This window comes from Pangasianodon hypophthalmus, chromosome 17 (assembly GCF_027358585.1).
Source record: "Pangasianodon hypophthalmus isolate fPanHyp1 chromosome 17, fPanHyp1.pri, whole genome shotgun sequence".
Taxonomy (NCBI): domain Eukaryota; kingdom Metazoa; phylum Chordata; class Actinopteri; order Siluriformes; family Pangasiidae; genus Pangasianodon; species Pangasianodon hypophthalmus.
Window position 1 is genome coordinate 2292804 of NC_069726.1, and position 22303 is coordinate 2315106.

The 22303-nt window shown below is 38.8% G+C and overlaps 1 protein-coding gene across 5 annotated transcripts in view; it reads right to left on the minus strand.

Annotated features, from left to right (window-relative positions):
- gramd1ba (GRAM domain containing 1Ba) overlaps positions 1-22303 on the minus strand; it is a 75625-nt gene that overhangs the window by 38765 nt on the left and 14557 nt on the right. For 2 of the 5 annotated variants that reach the window (XM_053241447.1, XM_053241446.1), the window contains exons 1-2: positions 8016-8503; positions 5183-5260 (exon numbers count right to left, since the gene is read on the minus strand). In XM_053241447.1, coding sequence (XP_053097422.1) covers positions 5183-5260; positions 8016-8356 — 419 coding nt within the window. In that variant the 5' untranslated portion in view covers positions 8357-8503. Of the gene's footprint in view, positions 1-5182; positions 5261-8015; positions 8504-11557; positions 11795-21651; positions 22015-22303 lie in introns of those variants that run through there. The other 3 variants (XM_053241449.1, XM_053241452.1, XM_053241448.1) reach the window with 3 other exon arrangements.

Here is a 22303-nt window from a genome sequence, read left to right on the forward strand (position 1 = left end):
GAAAAACAAAATGGAGGATGACGTGTCGCTGTATGACGTGTAAGTGTGTTGTTATAGTTACATAACATGGTTATGTACAAGGTTAGTGCTCTGGCCAGAAAAATGCACCCTTAAAGCATTGAAATCTATTCTTGATAATAAGTCATTTAAAAACACTAATCTATAACAGATATATAATATGTATAAAAACACGTGACAGTGCATTTCAAAATGTTACGCCCTGAAAGTGAGCACGTGGACTCAAGTAAACAGGTGCCATCTTATCAATAAATAAAACCACTTAATTCAATTAAAATTAAATTCAATTAAAATGCGAAAAGAAATCAATCTCAATCAGTTGTGAAATGTACGAAGTGTTTAAAAACACATGATTATTTACACGTGACTTTTCTGTAAGGCCTGAGACTCCGATACAACACACATGTAGACATGTAGCCTGAAGATTAGAGTATTCATCACTTAAATCGTGTGTGTGTGTGTGTGTGTGTGTGTGTGTGTGTGAAACTCATTAATCATTTGTTAGTCATGCAGAGGTTCAGGTAAGGTATAACAGTGCAGTGTGAGCAGTTTTTACGCAGCACGTGGTGAAGACTGGACTAATGCTGATGAGTAGAAGGATCTCACATCTGCAGTTTTATACACACACACACACACACACACACACACACACGAACTTTGAACATGGACTCATGTTTATCTTGTTTTTCTGCCACAAAAAGCTCACGTTAATTAAAGCACAGAATTTTTTACCATCGTTAACGTCGTGAATACGGGGACGAGGAAGAAATTAAAGAGTTGATTGTATTTTCCACTGGATTTAAATCATGGCAGCACCCGGGGGTTAAACCAGGAACTTCATTTATTCGCTGGAAGACTTTCCGTTGCCAATTTGGTCAATTTGCCTCCAAACTTTGTGATAAATATTTTTTTAACGACAAGGACCAGGAGTATTCAAGCTAATTTTAAGTGATTTCCAAAAAAACTCTACAGTGTATGCTCTACGAGTGTTTGGTGCATACAACAAAGCGTTACACACTGATGTCCTATTGTACACATACAAACATTTCTCCAGCCAATCAGTGTCATGTTGTATTCCTGAATGAGTATTACTGAATGACCACATTAAAATCATACATTAAAATGGCATCTTTTAGAGATTTTTACAGATTGTACAGAATGAAATGATCAACAATTAACAACGTGTTAGGAGTTGGTAATGTGTGAATAATTTTAAATCTTCAAGTTTCAATAATTTTCATTTCAAATACGTTTTTAAGCCAGAATTTTAAGCCAAAATATTGATGTGGTCCTGAAACACTGTATAAAGTCGCCCAGCTCCTCCATGACTTATTCATCACGGATCTCAGCTTCTTCAAGCTTAAACTACACAGCACTAGTGTCAGATTCTCCTGCTGCATCTCTGATACACACTAAGTGCACCACAGGGTCAGGCTTGTTCTCTAAATTGCAGAAGTTTGTCAGCATTAGTACTGAGACGCTGAGGACAACAGAGTAACAACAGCGTAATTATAACAATAAAAACATGTATCAGAAAAACTGCAAGCGATAGCGCACTCTGTGTTGCGCTGTTATAGGAAAAGAATCAACAACAAGGTGGTGTGATGAAGTGGAGTTACAGTTATGTTGATTATTTTCCTATATCAGCACACGTTAGAGTGTTTTAGTTCATTCCATCCTTACAGCTTTACCTCTGACCGTTACAAAGCACTGACACTGGAGACTCCTTCTACAGATGCTACATAAACTCTTTTTAAATAAAGCCATCATCATTTGTGCACGTGCAGCGTTTGCCGTACAAGTCCCTATGAATGAGCTGTTACTACAGAAACAATAAAGTATTTGAACAAGCACACTGCTGTCAGAGCTTCTGTGATAGAACATGAATCAACACTTTCTGACCAATCAGAATCAAACAGCCGAACCAAACCGAGCATGTTTATATCCATGCGCTGCTGCGGAATTCTCACATCGCTCAAATATAGGGCCATTTGTTCATGCACAAGAGGAAAAGTTCCAGAAGTTCAGCTTCAGATCTGGCCAAAGTTGCTGAGCGTATGTTCTGTCCCTGTTCGGAGAACTCAGGAGGTGGAAAGATGGATTGAGTGTGAGATGAGTGTGAGACGAGTGTACTCACATCTCCCTGCGGAAGTGCAGTCTCCTCCTGAGTGTAGAGACTCGCGGGTGACAGCGCAGCCTGACAGGAGAGACGCACAAGAGACTGCCCCGAGCCCGGCTCTGCACCATGATGTCCGACTCAACACACTAAACACCTGGAGCTCCTCATCACCCAACACTCATCTCTCTCCTCTCTCTCTCTCTGTCTCTCTCACTCTGTCCCTCTCTGACCCAGTTCCTCTAGCTTTAGCGAGCTCATCTCTCCACCTGCGCTCAGGCTGCTGTCAGCGATAATGAGCCACACATGCAGAGAGCTGCAGAAACAGGAAGTGAAGAGCGCATGATGGATGAGCGAGTGAGCATGGACAGACGAGTGGAGAGCGAAAGGCAAAGGACTAACTACACACATGGACACGGGACTAACACACAATCTCAGAAAGACAGACAGACAAACAGGTAGAAGGGCAGACTTGTAAATAGACAGACAGAAAGACAGACAGACAGACAAGTACACAGGGAGGTAGACAGAAACATACAGACAATGAGACAAATAAGTAAACAGACAGACAGAGGGAGAGAGGGGGAGAGAGAGAGAGGCAGTGAGACAGACTAACAGAATGGTAGACAGATACATAAACAGACAGGTAGAAAGATGGATATGTAAACAGACAGAGGAATATATATACCTATACTATACCACTGTAACACACTGTACTCCTGTAACACACTGTACTTCTCTAACATTCTGTACCCCTGAACTTCTGTAACACACTGAACTTCTGTAACACACTGTACTTCTCTAACATTCTGTACCCCTGTACTTTTGTAACACACTGTACCTCTGTAATACATTGTATCTCTGTAACACACTGAACCTCTGTAATACATTGTATCTCTGTAACACACTGTACCACTGTAGCACTGTAACACACTGTACATCTGTAGTTCCCTGTACCCCTGTACCTCTGTAACACACTGTACCCCTGTACCTCTGTAACACACTGTAACACTGTAGCACACTGTACCTCTGTGATACATTGTATCTCTTTAACACACTGTAACATATTGTACCTCTTTAGCACACTATAACACACTATACCTTTGTAACACACTGTACCCCTGTACCTCTGTAACACATTGTAACACACTGTACCCCTGTAACACATTGCAACACACTGTAACACACTGTACCACTGTAACACATTGCAACACACTGTAACACACTGTACCCTTGTATCTCTGTAACACATTGTAACACACTGTAACACACTGTACCCCTGTAACACATTGTAACACACTGTAACACACTGTACCCCTGTAACACATTGTAACACACTGTAACACACTGTACCCCTGTAACACATTGTAACACACTTTAACACACTGTAACACACTGTACCCTTGTACCTCTGTAACACATTGTAACACACTGTAACACACTGTACCCCTGTAACACATTGTAACACACTGTAACACACTGTAACATGCTGTACTGGTGTAACACACACCTGTAATAAAGCTGCATGAAAGCCTGAGTGTGATGTTCCACCTGCACGGGTTGTACAGGAATTCAACACACAGCTAAAAATATGTGGTGAATGTTGGTATGTGAGAATCTGCTGAGGTAAACATCTGCAATATCTGCGTTCACTCTCCCATGAGGCTAAAAAGAGGAGTGTGTAGGGGAGTGTGTAGAGGAGTGTGTAGCATCACCTGGAGAGATGGAGATGCTGCTCAGAGTTTATAATTAACACCAGAAACAAAACAAGGCCTGACTTCTAATCATTTAATTTATTAAAATCTACAGTGTGATTGAAGTGTGCAGGAGAGTTTGATATATTACTGCCATCTAATGGACATATCAGACAACTACAGCACTTTTAATGAGAACAGCACACACCTTTAGCTCCATTCAGTGCATACTACTTTCCACGCAATATTACACACGTACACAATATTAATATTATATACACACAACATGCTCAAACTTGACCCAGAGGTGCCATCATTTAAGGGTCAGATGTGAAATTTATGATGTTTGACCCCTTCCTATGGCAATATAGGAGACACCTGAAAAGTACGCATACTGCTTTTTCAGATAAATAAATTTCAAAATTCAGTGAGAGACAATTCACTGAAGGGGAAAGGACACAGGAATTTGCAAACTTGGCCTGGAAAATGGCGCGTATATTACACTGCCGTGTCAATAAACAGGATGTTCAATTAAAAAAGTCTGCTAATTTGATTGGACAAGCAGCGTTCCAAGAGTGCCGATATTTAGTATAACAGCACTGGTACATCACACTGTTTTTATCACTCCACTCGTCTGTGTGCGCTACGTAAAATCCCAATTCAATCAAGAGTTCGTTACATTGAAACGCTCTCAGCTGTGGCTTCTTTGGGGAAAATTTTCATTGTCAGCGCTCTTGCTCATGAGATACTGATTAAACATCATACTGAAGAAGAAGAAGAAGAAGAAGAAGAAGAAAGGAAGGAAGGAAGGAAGGAAGGAAGGAAGCAAGGAATAAAAACAACTATTTTGTGATCCTATTTAGGCAAATATGATTTGGGTTTTTTGGAGGTTTTTTTAGGGGCCTTTCATGTAAGTATAAAACACAAATATTTTTATAATTATTATCATCATCATCATCAACAATTATTTCTTTTTTCTTAGAAATGAAGCCACACTGTCTGACATACACAATGATTGATGTGGTAAAATTCTTTTTTTTTCTCTGTCTGCTAGGATTTTCTTCTTAGCGATATTATTGGTACCTCTGCACACACACACACACAAACACACACGACTGACTCTGTGTTTTTAATAAGCGTCCATGCTGTATTGAGGGAGATGCTGAATCGCTCTGAGTTCAATTAAACAGCTTCATGACTGACATTTGACTCTCCTCCCAAACACACTTTATAATATCAACCATCAAATTCAAAGAGAAATCACATCTTATTAAAAGCTGACAGGCCACATTATATTCACACACACACACACACACACACACACACACACACACACACACACGGTAGTAAGTACCTGTCTTCCCGGGCGTTAGGGCTCAGGTAGCGTGCCGAGTCGTCCTCATGGCTGCTCTGTAAGCTGCTCTGCTGGCTGCTGTAACACACATAGAGTCCAACCTCAATCAAAACACTTCAGCATTGAATTGTCTTTCACTTTAACAATGTGTGATGTGTGTGATGTGTGGCATGTGTGTGTGATTGTTACTTGCTACTTCCCTCTACCACTCAGTGACTAGTGAAATGGAGAAGCGAAGCATCAGTTTACATCCACTTTTAAATGTCTGGCTTTAATTGTGGTTTATATACTTCTACACAGTACTTTCTAAACATCTTGGTGTCCATTTTTAAGCTTTATTTACTCAAAAATTAAATCTATATTAATCAAGCTAGCAGAAATCCTAATATCAATCTTTACACTCCTACACTATCAGTTCTTTACATGGTGACAGCGATTCATGATGATTTAACGAGGAAATAATGAGGGAGAGTTCAAAATGGCATGTTAATGGTGAACAAATCATATGATTATAAATATAGAAATAACCACAAAGAAACCAGCCTAATTTAAAAAAATTCCCCACAATCCCATAGTATGACACAGAAAACAAACAAACAAGAAGCAGAATTTCCCTAAATCACACGAAACTTCTATTAAAGGGAAGTTAACATCAATATTAAAGCACCAGTTCATCCACCGAGAAACGAGAAACAGTAAAAGATGATTTACAGCCACTGGTACACCACTGCAATCTCCACACAATGATTCAATTCATTTATTCCCCCAAGCCTGCTAGAGCTGAAACGTGCCGCGTGGCAGACGTCCAAACCTTCACCAACAACGTAAATCATCTGCACCTGACATTACAGTTATTGAACGGGTTTCCATGAGGTCACGGCACGAGCACTTCCAAGGCTTCATGTTTTATTTTTAAAGCTGAAGCTCCTCAGAAGGTGGCGTGATGCTGAATATTTGATGAAGTTCCAGATGCAGAATTCGCACTGTGCTATGAATGTCACCACAGAGCAAACAGCAGGGGGCTTATACGAGTTCTTCACGGCCGTGGTACTTATTGCATCTGGGGTGAGAACTGGACAACAGTATTGGCAAATGGCTACTCGATGTGTACCTAAGCTGAGATTTTGGTTAAAGAGTACATACTTTATAATCAGATACCAATATACACAACCTACACAATGTAGTAATCAAGAACATGTTAAATATTATCACTACACGCCTAAAAAAGGTTCCTCACGTGTTCTTTGGATAGTTACGTGTCCTTAGTTTGGAGCACTGACTTCTTGGAGTCATTTTTGTTGTACAGTTTTGGATAGACACTGTAAGCTTTGCTCCAAAAAAACAAACAAAAGAACCCTTTAGGGTGCTACGTGGAATATTTTCTCTGGACATTAAAATAAATGTTGTTTTTGAACTCAAGTTTTGTCCAGAAAACTTCGTTCCCTGAAAATAGTGGTCTGAAAATGGTGTTCTCTCTGGTGAAAATTTTTACAGCACAATTACACAATTTTTGTGTACATACAGTTTGTACGTACACTCTCAGAAATAAATAGTTCTTCGACAGCCCTTTAATGGTTCATTGGATAATTATGGAGATAATTAGCTTACAGAAATGGCTCTATTTGGTACCCTTTGTGATAGGAAAACACTTCTCTATAGGGTTCTACTTTGAACCTTCCCCTAGAAGAACAAACTTCCCCCAGAAGAGCAAACCAAAAATCAGTTTTACCTAGAACCTTTAAGCTTTCATACCAAAGAAACAAACCAAAGAACCCTTTCTGGACTCATGACAGTTCGCAGAATTTCTTATGTTTAGTTGAAGTCAAAGTTGTTTTTGAATCTAAGTGTGTTCTAGAAAACTGAAACTGTGGTCCTGAAAATGGTGTTCCCTCTGTTAAAACCCTTAACAGTTCCATGTAGAACCCTACCCTTAATTATCCAACAAACCCTTAAAGAACCCAACAAGTACCAAGACAGTCTAGCTAAATTTTAAACAGGTTCTAATAATGACAAGTAATTTGGAGTTTGTCCCACCCACTTACCCACTTAATACATACGCTGTTACAAATAAAGGGCTCTTCAAAGGTTCTTTAAGCGTTTGTTGGATAATTAAGAGTTCTTAGCTTCCAAATAAAGGTTCTACTTGGAACCCTTTCTGAAAGGAAAACACTTTGTTGCAGGATTTTACATGGAAACTTGAAGGGTTCCCTCAGAGGAACACACCAAGAAACGCTTGAGGGTGCTACATGGAATAGGTTTTTTTTGGAGCTGTGTCAGCTTGCACTGAGAATTCACTGTAAATATTTTCAAAACCAGGTGCAGGTCAGGAAATGGAAAATGGTGGTCTTGGTTTAAACCATAATGTTTCTATGTAAACCCCTATATCAGAGTGTTTCCCTAACATAAAGGGTTCAGTTTAGAAGGCTAAGAACCCTTTATTAATCTTTGTGCCATTCAGGAAATTGAAATTGACACTGCATTCCCTGCAAATGGTGTGCTTTGTTTGCAAATGGTGTACTTTGGCTGTCCTGTTAGGGAAACCCTTAAACGTTCTGTGTAGTACCCTACATGAGGAACAAGTATAATCCAACTATCTATTAAACGCTTAAAGAATGCTTCAAGTACCCCTGGCAATTTAGCCAATGGCTGATTGAAACCCTGGTTTTTGGTCACTGCTCTTGTCTTAAAGTCATCCACACTATGTGGACTTTATGTGGTACTCTGTATCGAGTGCTGTATCCACATGTATAGACAGGATGATAACAGAGTGGACTCAACTTAGGTAGCAGGGAAGGATGGAGGAATGAGGTGCACTTGTCCTGGTCATACAGACCTGCTCTCACTGCTTTGCTCCTTCTTTTCGCCTCCTCTGAGCCATTTCCTCAGGAGGGAGCGTCTGCGACATGGTGAAGCGGTCGGTGTAGATGAGCCCGAGCCGACTGCATCCTCATCGCTTGATGGTGTAATCTCAATGGAAGGGAGCTGCAGGTACTCTTTAGAGCCCTCTGTTGGCTCCCTCTCGCTCTGCACGTGCTTCATTCGGCGCATCTTAAAACGTTTGCGCCGCAGGGATGGACTGGGTGAGGTGCGATTTTCTCCACTGGCAGATCCATCCTGATCCACATCGCAAGGAGCCTGCACTTGCAATGCCGGGAGTTGCAGAGTTTCACTCATGCTTGTGCTTTTTTCTCAAGTGTGCATTACCCCAGAGTCAAAGGCAATGGGTTCAAGGGTTTGTGTTCTTAATAGGTATAAATGGAAGCTCTAGGATTGGCCATAAAGTGCAAGTCAACTTTAGGAGGATCTGGAGGATTGTTTAAGGTACAGAAAACAAATTCTTTCTAGAGTACATGTTGATGCACCTCAAGTTTCAGAATTTGCATTTTGATACCATGAAGTGTAGCACGGAGCACCATTTCAACCTTGAATTAGAAGATTCTTGACTCTCTTCAAGCTTCTTTAGGGTTTAGCTTTCAGAAGTGGCTTGTTCCAACTTGCTTGCCTTTTGCAGTCTCTAAAAGAATTCCACAGACACCCTAAAGATCAGAGGGAGGTCAAAGGGCGGTGCTAGGTATGACATGCCCTCATGCTTACAGACATTTTAGACATGCTGTCTCACAGACAAAACACACGTAAGACATGAAACCAACACAAATTCCAAGGTCAGAAGCAACCTTTTGCTGAAAACAACATACCTGCATTTTCTTGCTCTACTACAGCTCATTACCCATTGCTTTGGAGGCTAGGAAAGGTCAGTGCGTATACGGATGCATATCTGTACACATACGGTCATTTCTGTTGTCATTTGCAAGCCCAGAAAAGGTACTTCCAGTGGTACAAATGAGTTAAACTGTGTAACAGGTTTAGACTATGTGTAATTGACTAGAACGCAACTCAAAGGGTTTTAACTGGGCATAAGGTCCGCCAAACAGCTGCTCTCAGATAACTGTTGTGTGTTTTAACTAAGAAACTTTAACCGGTATATAAAACTCAAATGTCAGAAAAAAATCTAAATCAAATCATCTCAAATCAAGTCAATGCAAATCAAATCAACTCAAATCAAATCAGCTAAGCCTTTTCTGACTCACAACAATCCAATCCAAGACAGTGTAAAAACTCAAAGGGCAAACGAACGTCAAAATCAAATCAACTTAAATCAATCCAACTGAAATCCAATCAAATCAACTCGAATCAAATCCACTTTGCGTAGGCACCCATTCACAGCAATCCAACCAAAAGTATATAAACTCAAATGACGGAAAAACATTAAAACCTATTCAAATCAAATCAACTCAACTTAGCTTCGCCATGGTTCTGCCCACGCACAACCGTCCTGTCATCTGTCAATTGAATAAATGAAAATGAATGTGTTGGCTGTAAAACTGAGTGAACACAGGCACATATGGCCTGAGCAACAGGCCTCAGCTAATATCACACACTCCACTGGTTCCCCCCTGCAGGAGTTCTGGACCAGCCATAAATGGATCACAAGATCCATACTGATCCGCAGCACAGGAGACAGAGATATGCTGTAAAGCCTTTACTTTTTCATTCTGCTACCTCTGGGCTAAATGTCAGACATATCCTGTTGCATTCCAGCACTACTCCATCCCAATCTGACTAAACCAAGCATTTACTGTTAAAAAAAAAAAAAACTCACTACAAAGAAGGCAATATTCTGGCTCTGGCTAGAATTTTTTTTTAAAACAAAACCTGTAAACACACAGTATATTTTGTGAAGCCATTTACTTACAAAGGTCTACATATGAATAACGCAAAAAAGGAAGCAAGACTTCCTATGCAAATGTGTGTAAGATGACAAGGATGAAAGAGGTCACACAACTTTGTGTATCACACACACGCACATACTCAAGTTCTTTACTGTAAAGTTCTTAACCAGCGTTCACTATTTAACCGCAAACTGCAATCAACCTCCCAATATACACTATAACTACAATCCAGCATCAATATGTAATGATCAATATAATTGCATTAGAGAATGTTATATGTAATATATCTAGAGCCATAAAATCAACTCAAAATTATTGGCACTCGTTATGAAAATGATCCAAAATGGATAAATGCATGTGTCCAATTTGATTTTTTTTTAAATAAGGTTTATTATGCTTTTATTGTTGTACTGTTTATGTATTGTATGTATTATATCCATTACCAGACTTGTGCACACTAATAATCATCTTTCCATTTTGCACTGAAAGCTCTTTGGATTTTCTCATTGTGATGTATAATAAAGGGATTTTACAAGTGTACAATGTCATATTTATACTCCAGGGAAACAGGAAATGGCCCAGGAAAATACCTTGTAAGGACTGATGACAATTTAAAAACTTTTTTCAAGGCTGACTAATGATTCACATTTTTTCTTTGTCATAAAAGGACATGCGTTTGGATGAAAATGCAGATACGCTGACAGAGCAGACAAACCGTAGAGACGATGCCGTTCAGGTGATCAACAAGCTGGCTCAACTAGGCAAAGCAAACTCAAAACCAAAAACAATCAAGGTCACAAGCAGAACTGCGTGCACTCAGAGATAAAGATCTGGTAATGTGGTAATGTCACTAGTGACGAGCACGAGGTGTGTAATTCTATATATATAATGAATTATATAATAGATAATATATAATATATATAGTGACCTGGTGATTTGAAGCAGGTGTGTGTGATTAGTCAGAGAGTGAGCAGAAAGTAATGAGTCACGTGACGGATCAGGTGATAAACCTTGTATGGGAGGACTGTGGGAAATGGAGTTTGTGTGTGCAGATGGGGTTGATGTGAATTTTAAATATGATTTATTTATTAATTATTATGCATTTAAATATTATTAAACAAAATAATAATATTATTCAAGCAACTTACATTTCAAGCAAATGTATGCAGTCACTTGCTTTAGTGGAAAAGCTGAACTATAGTATGTTAGCCAATCTACATTGTTTCTTTTGCCAATAATTCAGTGTTGCTTGTACAAAGTAACTGCATGCAATATAACTACAATATACAGTGTCTTAGAAGTTACTATAAACCTGGATAAGAGTTTGTTATATACAAAATAACTGCAAGAAAGTCTGTAATAAAGTGTAATAAAGGCTACAAAATACAAAATAACTGAAATAGAGCATGCAATAAAGCCTGTTAAAGGCCTAACAACTGAAATGCAGTGTGTACTATGCAGTAAACTTTGCAATACACAATATAATTGCAATATAATGCAATTTAATTACAGTTTAATTGCAAAAGTAATATACACTATATCTAAAACTTTTATCTACCTAATTTAAACTGCTGCAAAGCACAAAGCCGGGTACGTTCATGTGAAGTTTGTGTTAAAATAACACTTATTTGGTCATAAAACTCACCGGAAGTTGTGCTGTAAATGATGTTATATCTGCCAGCAGCTCCATCATGCTCTAAGCCAAAGCCCTACCGCTAGTTATTTATCACCGGCCTGCTCACTTTCTGTTCCTCTTCCCTTTCCTCGGACCAGTCCACTGCGCATCGCATGCGGGGGGAGGCGCGGCCAAGAGAGTTCACCACACACGCAGTTTTAAAAAACTTTTTAGACTCATACTCAATGTCAACACTTATTTATACGTTATTTGATTTCTACATAAGATACACTTCTCATTCTAGTATTTCGTAAATGATTAGCATGTATACTGAATTCACACACACCCCCTCGCTGTAACTCACTTGCGAAGCGCCGCTGAGCTCCACGTTGAGCTCTAATCACTGCTTTCACTGAAGGCACAACATTTAAACCTGTTATGTTGAAATATTAATATTCAGTACTGAAATCTTTCAGAAACAGCCTACAGGACAAGAAAGGAAACATTTAAAAAAAATCATAAATGGATATTAAGTCCAGTTGTGTGATAGTACTTCACAATGTTGTGCATAAATGTATATTAGGTTATACCTAGAATAAATTCTGTTATTTATTCATTTGTTTTTAATCTATAAGGGAAGCACTAATGCCATAATGCCACTTTTCATAGAAAAAGAAGTCATTATTAATGTAATGATATGCGGTATCAGAAGTTCATCATGAAGAATATTATGAACAGTCTGTTTAGCCATTAATATATGCTTAATTATTGACTATACAGGAAAGGAATTCCAGAAATTGTGTACATTAAATTTTCTGTCAAATTATTCTTTGTAATTCCTTCTAATGTCTTGTGTTAGTGACTTGAGTAACTGAGTAACCTTCAGCAAGCCCTGACGACATCTTAAATGTTAATAAAGTATATAATTAACAAATATTAAATATTATTACTGCTAAATATTAAATATTGTTTAACAATGGTACTGTTTTATGCTTATGTTGCATGTTTATAAGTCATGAATTAATTAATGATCATATTTCATTACCGGCTGAAGAGTCAATCATTTTTAATGTATGAACTGCAGGCCAAACTTTGTTAAATTCGAAAGAATTGTACATGCTTTACCGGAAGTACCTTAATTCCACAGAGTCTTTACAACACTGGGTGGTGTCAGGCACAAGAATTATTTGCTAGTCTATGCTTTTTAATTTCCTGACATTTCCAATTTATTTCTGCTGCACCAGCGCTTCTATCTCCTTTCACACACACACACACATACATTATACTCCACTTCCCCTGCAAGCCGCCAGTGCCGCTTTGTTTTCAGCCCTTTTTTTACTCTGACTGCTTATATAACTGCCTTTCGCTCTCACTGGATCAGCATGTGGGTGGAACTCGGAGCTTTGTGTTACTTTGCATGGTTAAAAAAAAACAAAAAACGCATTAAACAAGTGGCATGACAGAGGAAGCTAACAACAAATTTAAATTTAATTGCACCCAAGGAAAAAACTGTGGGCTTAAAACATAGCCTTGTGGAACAACAACTACATATACAGAGTGATTTCTCTATCTGAAAGAATTCCAAGCAGACCTGTTTTTGGAAGCTAAAAACCCTTAGATATCCAACGACCACTTAAAAAAAAAACCCTTGAAGAACCGTTTTTTAAATTTTTTTTTGTTTTTTATTTATTTATTTATTTATTTTTTTTTAGTTTTTTTTTTTTTTAGTTTAGTATTACAGTAAAAGGTTCTACACAAAGGTTTTAAGGGTTCCCAGATGGGCAAGCAAATAACCTTTACGGAATCGTCAAAGGCTCTTCAAGGGTTCTTTGGACAGTTAGGGCTTCTTAGGCTCCTAAAAAGGCTACTAGTTAAAACTTTTTATAATATATGGAAAAATACAGCTATAAAGTACTGCATAAAGCCTATACGGGTTCTATATAAAGCCTATAAGGGTTCCCTAGACGAATATCCCAAGATACCTTTAGGATTTTTCTAATAAAGTAGAAAAATAGAAAGTTCTTTAAAGGGTTTTAGCTCCTCAAAAGGGTTCTACATAGAACCCTTCCAAATAGGGTAACTGTAGGGTTTTATCTTTAAGAGTTCCTCAGGTGAACAACTAAAGGACCCTTAAAGATTCTTTTAATCCACTCCTAGAAAAGGGTTCTTTGAAGGTTCTTTGGATAATTAAGAGTTCTTAGCTTTTTAAAAGCATTTTACATAGAATCCTTTCTAACAAGGAAACAGTCTGCTGTAGAGTTCTTCACAAAACCTACATGGGTTCCCTAGATGGACAATCAATGAACCCTTAAGGATTCTCCTAATAAACTCCTATAAAAGGTGTTCTTCGAAGGCTCCTTTAGTGTTCTTTTGGTAGTTAAGGGTTCGTATCATCCCCAAAGGGTTGAATAGATCCAACATTTGCTGCAGGGGACTACATAAGACTTTTAAGGGTTTCCTCAGAGAACAATTCAGGATTCTTCTAATACACTCGTAGAAAAAGGTTCTTTTTATAGCTTCCTAAAAAGGTTGTACATCTGGGGAACCCTTAAAGGTTTTATGTAGGACTTACATCAGAGTGTTACCCTTTAATGAAGCTAAAAACCCTAACTATCCAAAGAACCCTTGAAGAACCTTTGAAGAACCCTTTTCTAAGTGTGTATCAGAAGAATCCTTAACGGTTCTTCAAGGGTTCTTTGGATAGTTATATGCTCTTATCCTCCTAAAAGGCTTAAATTAAAACCCTTTCAAGATATTGAATGCTCTTTTGTAGGGTTCTCCATAAAAAGTTTATGAGATAGACTGAAAAAACCTTTAAGAGTTCAAAACTGAACCTTTTTTTTCTAAGTGCGTTCTTAGAAATTATTGGATATAAATATCTGAGAACAGCCTACTGTTCTTTTTAGTGAAGGTTTTATTGAATAAGTTTAAAAAATGTTGAATGAAATAAGGTCTGACTCCCAGGTTTTAAAGCATAGAAGTTAAAGTGAATTATTTTATATCTAATACAGTTATTCATTGAATTTAAAAGGTTCCTCCATCACCACTGTGCTGTGAATGGTTTCCACCTCACTGTGGATAAAAATGTCTGGCAAGTGGAACTGTAAAGCTTTCACATGGACAGGGTGAATCTGTCCATAGAGGAGGAATAATCACAGCCAAAGAGGAAAAAAACTCTTATTTATAGTACAATTGCACAAAGATACTAATTCAGCATTTGGTAGTTGGTGTGTGAAGAGGAAGGCCATCTGTTGGAGTGTGAACTGTAATCTGGTCAGTGTGAGGGCTTCAGGGTGATTCACAGCAACACCACAACCATCTGTGATACACAGCAATACCGGACAATATATTTAGAGTCCAAATGACCCACTGGCTTAATTTCTCCAGTGAACATGAAAAATTATATAATAATTTTACCACCGTGGAGTCGATTATTTTTTCAATAACACCACATCCCTGAGCAATTTCTTCCTCTTATTCCACAGCAATTTGTCAACAATTACAAATTTTATTTTTTAAAAAAGAATGACAATTCAAACTTTCAATCAGTTTATAGTTTATAAATATTTGCATGTTGTGGAATGTCTATAAAAAGTTAGTTCCTGTTCTCCCTTATACCATTATAGCAGCTATAAACAGTCATGGCCTCACCAGCCTCTCTTTCTATTCTGTCTTGAAGTTTATAAGACAAAAAATGCCACTCGTTTTGTTATCGAAAATCCAAAAAGTGTAAACTCCTCTGTCCTGAAGATGTGGGAAAACTTTTATAAGTTCCAGCTTTACCTCTGACTGTTACAAAGCTCTGACACTGGAGACTCCTTCCATAAATGTTAAATAAACATCTCTTTGCAGAAAAAAAAACAGATTTCATATTAACAGTTACACAGACTCACCGTCCACTTTAATAGGAACACCTGTACACCTGCTCATTTATGCAGTTATCTAATCAGCCAATCACATAGCAGCAGCACAATACATAAAATCACGCAGATACAGGTCAAGAGCTTTAGGTAATGTCCACATCAAACATCAGAATGAAGAAAAAGTGTGATCTCTGTGACGTTGATTGTAGCATGGATGTGGGTACCCGATGGGCTGGTTGAGTGTTTCAGAAACTGCTGATCTCCTGGGATTTTACACAGAATGGTGTGAAAAACATTCTGATGTTTGATGTGAACATTAACTGAAGCTCTTGACATGATTTTTTTGCATTGCACTGCTGCCACATGAATGGCTGACTAGATAACTGTTCCCAATAAGGTGAACAGTAAGTGTACATGCTTCTTTGTTAAATAACAGCGTGATTTTTTTTAAAAGTGATAAATCTGTGATTTGCAGCTGCACTACTGTCAGAGCTGTTGTAGGATGAAATTAATCAACACCTTCTGACCAATCAGAATACAGTACATAGTGAGATCTTCTTAATTCATCATTAACTTATGTAAGAGTAAACCAACTACAGCATGATTCTCAAGCTCCATTTTGGCCACAAGACAAACGTGAGATCTGTGGAGAGGTGCATTGTGTAATTTGTTACACTTTTTCTGCACACATTCATATGTTGAGCCTCCGTAACGTCGACCTCACAACAAGATCGCAGGAGCTAAATTGTTTTGTACCATAAACAGTGCAGCAGTTCTGGGACTTTGAGTCCTATGTAGCAGCATGCATTGGAGTAAGCATTTTTTTTATGCAGCGTTAACAATAACGGATTCCATAGAGCCCTTAAGTGAGGGAAAAGATTCATAATGAAGCACTGAGAGCACTTTTAACCAGAACAGGTCTCAAAAAAAAAGTCTAATCCCATTATGCTAGCAAATCATCACAGCTGCAGCAAATCTTTAGTGGAAAAAGTTACATCAAGCCAAAGTATAGACTGGTGGTCAGGTTACTCAAAAGTCTCGTATTGCATATTATTACAATAGTTATTAATAAAATGACCTAACTGTAAACTGTTTCGGTCGACTCAATCAGAAGTATCATGGATTTTTTCATGTAGTTAATGACACTGGCATTAAGAGATAGAGGAAATCTTTTTCACACTGTTTTAATTTCAACACAGTGCTGTGAATGTGTTAATTAATGCTAATTAATGCTCATTCTAATACGTTATCACAGGGAGTTGATTTATGGAAGGAGTCTCCAGTGGCAGTGCTTTGTAACACTCAGAGGTAAAGCTGTAACTTGAAGGTTTCAGGACAGAGGAGTCTACTCTTCGCGGTTTCTCTGCAACATGACAAGCTTGTCTTATTAACTCCGAAAGAGATGCGGGTGAGGGAGTGACGGATTATAGCTGAGGTAACGTAAGTGAGAACAGGAACAGGAACTAATTTGATTCACGGACATTCCACAACATTAAAAGGATAAAAATATGACATTCTTTAATAAACAAAAAATGATTAGCTTTGGTAAATCGCTATGGTATAAGAGGAATAAACCCTTTTTTGTGGTAACAGTAACTCCGCACCACCCAATCACTCATTAATTTCCTATAATATCAAAATCCCAAGTGTTTTATTCTTTACAATAGCTCCAGTCCAAAAGTAAAGAAGCAGATGACTTACTGACTGCTTACCAATTGTTGCGAGTCCAATAGAGTGAAGTTATGGTGTGAGAAAATGACATCACGTGGCTGTGAATTATTCATATCCCTCCAGCCATCACCTGAAGCGGTCACTGAGTCGATTATGTTCAGTTCCTCACCCAAATGCAATCTATCATCATATTGGATTAACACAACTCCCTTCACCCGGATTCCCTTCACATGCTGCAAAATTAACACCTGGCACAGGTTCGCCCACAACGCTCTCCTGTGACTGCTTCCCTAAAATCAGCTCAGAGAATCAAATCATAAATTGAATTACTAGAACTGAATCGAGTTCAATCGCTCCAGCCCTCCACACTGCTGTTGCTCGTTCCTTAAGGTCACGCACCATTGCAGGAAAAAAACTCCTGCTCTTCTTGCGACGAGTTATTTCCCTGGTCCTTATTTAGCTTTATTTACCAGCATGGCTTCTTCCACTTGCTGAATAAAACATGCACTGTAAATAGAAATATTGAATAAATAATTAGACCAGACGGAAAAATATGTTGAATAACATTCAGGGAGCAAGTTCTAGGTTTGCAATCTGTACGATGAAGAAAAATGGCTTCAAAACCAAGGAGGCTGAAGACGCTTTGTGATTTTGGAGATAAATAAATAAATCAAGCATGTTCCACATCTGAGGACGCCTGACAACCTACAACGTACAGTGTGCAGTGTTCTGGAAATCCCTGTCAGTGCATGTTATGTCAATGACAATGACAAGCTTGTTAGGAAAGATTTCTTTCAATTACAGTCTTTTCAGCTTTGACTTATTTATTGTGCATTCACAATAGCAGTGCCATGATGTGACAAAATAGTCAGAAGTTATTCATTTTCTATGACAGTGACTATTGAGTGTTGAGCAAAGAGAGTATATATAGCAAATAGACTGTTATAGAAAATTAAACAACACCCTCTGACCAATCAGAATCAAGAATTCAACAGGGTTGTGGGCTAATTAACTAAATATGTGACACATCAATCCAAGCAGAAAGAAAGATCACATGCATGGAGATGGCTATTGTACTTGTTAGATGCTACCAGGTATCCAAGGCAACCAGCAGAAACAGCTATTAGCAATAAACATATAGCGAATTGGTCTTGAGTCAAATCCAAAAATTGCACCACCTAATAAAAACCTGTAGGTCTTTATTCTTTAATACTGACTTTTCAGTTACTTAAAATGTAGCTTATTTTCACTGTCTCTATTAGTGTGAGCACCTGCCTAGTAAAATGCTTTGCTCACAAATAAATATGGTTATACAAAAATTTTAATAAAAGTGTCACACTATGCTTTGAAGAGGAATTCTCAGCTTCAAGCAATATGAAGATAATAAATGTAATAAAGTGCTAGGTGTTTTTAACCCCACATGTAGTGGTTTGTTTGCTATTTGTAGGACAGGGTACAGCCTTCAATTCTACAATCATGCAACCTTACAGTATTTGTTCTTTTTAAATCCTTCAATTCCTGCCCAATTTCATGTTCTTACTTCCTGTCTGTGAACGTCCACTTACTTGCATTGATATTAGGTGGCAAATCAAAGCACCACTTCTGTAAAGAGCATGCAACTTGATCTATTTAACCCAAAAGAAGATTCTAGTGCAATAATGAGGTCTCTCTAAAGAGGGATAGTAAGACAGAAACAGGAGATTAATTGAAAACTGGGTCAGAGAAACTAATCGAGATAATAAAATTATCAGAGGGGGAAATTTCCTGTACACCAAATGATACAGTGTATATTTGCAACTTATTACATATTATTCACCTTTTTTAATAAAATTGTTATTATCATCCAAATATTGTCTCAGGAGTAAATCTCTCATGAGTTGAGAAACAGTGACCAACATGGACAGGAATGTGAGAACACAGGCTCATGAAGGCAATTACACACACTGTAAATCACTCTCTGTGTGAGACCAATTAATGTGTGAGATAAAGAGGGGAACAACATCAGCCTCACATCATACAGCAGATGGAGAACCATCATCAAAGCTCTTTTGGGAATTTAAATGCAGCTAGAAGGTCTTATGGCATTATTTTCATTTCAGAATAAATGAAACATGAATGCAATAAAGAGATCATCTATCACAAATCCATACATCGGCAGTTATGAATTTGTGCACTAGTGCAAACCTCATACTTTACCACAGTGATGCTGAATTCTTTGAATCTGATTGGTCAGAAGGTTTATTATTAATATACCTGTTCTAATACAGTATAATATCACTTTGGCTATAAACATTTACAAACATGAAGTTTTCTGTAAATTGAACACTTATGGAAGGAGTCTCCAGTGTCAGGTTATACTGTCAATGCACAGAAACACAACTTGATGGTTTTGACTAAAACATTTCACGTCACTAGCATTTTAAGTGGAGGAATAGATGGACGCAATAACTGCACCCTTTCCTATAACTTAGCTAGTACCATCTATTAAAAAAGCTGGACAGGCCACACCCACAAGCAACAGTAACCCTTGTCATTGCCAGTACCACCACTACCATAGCGATTTGTCACTTGCTAGTGTGAAAGCAGAGTAAGTTCCCTTAATAGCCTTACTCCCTTGTGTTTAGCTCTCTGTGGTTTTAGCCCTGTTCTGCCCATCTGTTTTTTATTTAAGCATAACCTGTTATTGCTCTGTTATCACCGCTGTGCTGTGTACTGTTATGTGAGTACACGGGTATCTTGTTTTTCAGGTTCACCTGTTGACAAGCGCCTTGTTCCCTGCTTCCTACTTCCTGTTCTTTTTTGAAGAAATGCCACACTATCTGCCCTTGCTTTGTCTCACTTGAGTTGGAGCTTGCTTTGTAAAGTTGGTGAATACTGACCATTTGACCATTTCCAGGCTCAGAGCTTGGGATCTGTTTGTTTTGAGTGTCTCTGTTAATACCTTTATCCTGGGCAGAGTCACAGTGGATCCAGAGCCTATCCTAAGAACACTGGGCAGGAAGTGGGAGAATACACCCTGGATGGGATGCTAGACCATCGCACACACACATTCACATTCTCAATCACACCTAGGGACAATTTTGTGCAGCCAATCCACCTACCTGCATGTTTTCGAAAAGTGGGGCAGAACTGAAGAACCTGGAGGAAGCCCACACAAACATTGGGAGGACATGTAAAACAACAGTAACCTGAGCTCAGGATCAAACCAAGGACAGCAACACCACCCACTGTGCCACCATGCCACTCTGTTTACACACATTAGAAAGTAGATGTTATATAGTTATAAATAGCAAGACAATAAAGGTCTGGGAAAGTGGGGATTTGACACCATTTGATTGTACCCCTTCCAACCATTTTATGGTTACACAATAAGTTACAGACTCTACTTTATCTTTGTTTCTTGTTTTTGCTCGATTATCATGTTCATGGCTAATTGTGGTTTTGTTTATCATTACAGTGCCAAGGGCATCATGGTAGTGCAGCGGGTATCACTGCAGCCTCAGCCCCAGGTTCGATCTTGAGCTCAGGTTACTAGCTGTGCAGATTTTCACATGTTCTCCCAGTCTCTGTGTGGGCTTCCTCTGGATTCTCTGGTTTCCGATCACCCCCAAAAAACAGTCAATAAGTGGATTGGAGACTCTAAATTTCCCCTAAGTGTGAATCAGCACATGAATGTGTGTGTGTGGGGTGCCCTGACGTCCCATTCAAAGTGTAGTCCCGCCTCCAACCAGTTCCTGAGATTGACCTGTGCTTCCCATGTCATCCCTGTTACCTGGGATAGACCTGTGTCTTGACCCCGACCATAAGACACTTGCAATACACACCATCTACATCTAAAATAGGTAAATGTGTCTTAATTTTAATTAAAATACCATAGTACATTTGAAACGTGCTAACAATTTCCCAACAGTTTGTACTCCAAAGCAATGGATGAGCTTTTGCATTGAGTTTAAAATCTTGGCCAAAAAGGAAATTTACACCATTACCCCAGATGTGGCTGATTAGCCAAAACATGCTTTTTCTTGTCTAAAGCTATTGTAGCTAACACGTAAAAGAAGTGTACAGCCTCCAATTTAGCATGGTGTACTAAAAAACTTGTTGTGTCTCTGCAAATCAGATTTGTGGAGTTCTTCAGGGTCTCTAACAGACTTGCTGATGTGGTTGTCTATAAACGAGGACAAAAGGATGTAACGTTGTAGCACAAATTCACTTCCTTTGACACATTGTTTGGTGTCACTGTGCACCAGCGTCAGATTCAGGTAGGAGGTGTGCCTTAAAGTATAAAGCGTTTTATGTTGGAAGCGATTTGGATGATAATATAGTTCACGTTTAATCTGTATATTTTATTTTAATGCAGACTTATGATAGTGTTTAAGTACAAATATTTCGAGGTGAGCGTGATGCTGATCATCTTTCAGTAGCAACATTAGCTTTGTAGCTCCAGTGCAAATCTAAACAAACCAAAGTGCATTTGGTGTAACTGGTGTACATTCCATTTCTGGCTGAATGATTCCTTTAATACTGATTTTAAAGTCATACTCTGTATGATAGAAAACACACACACACACACAAAGCAGCAACTTTACCAACATTGTCCTTGGTGTGTGAATCAGCATCCACGCCAACGTGTCTGTTGCTGCTCTAATCCCGACAAACACCATCGTCTCGTCCGTTACCTCTGTGCTAAGACTCGCTCTCTCCGTTCAGTCATGTGGATGCTCTCTCTCTCTCCGTCTCTCTCTGTCCCGCTGTATCTCTCTGTCCGTCCCGCTGTATCTCTGTCCTCACATTAAGCAGTGACACTGAGATCTGTTCTCACTCAGGATCAGAGGACACATAAAGCATCGCATCTGCATCAATTCCTTCTTTCCCTCTCCTACATGGTCCTCTTTAGTCTCTCTTTCTTCCTCTGCTACCTCTTCTCTCTCTCACACTCATATCTCACATCCCTCCGTCTCTCTCTCTCTCTCTCTCTCTCTCCGTCCCAGCCTCTCTTGTTGTCCCTCAACATATACCCCTCCCTCCTTTACAGTCCCTTTCTCTCTCTCTCTCTCTCTCTCACACACACACACACACACGCACACACACTCTCGCCCACACTCACAATTTGCCTCAAGTCTACTTACCCTCCTCTCTCTCTCTCTCTCTCTCTCTCTCTCACACACACTCTTTCCCTCTCATGTCATTTCTCAACCTATCTTCCTCTCACTCCAGCATACTCCCATTCTTTCTCTCTCCATCT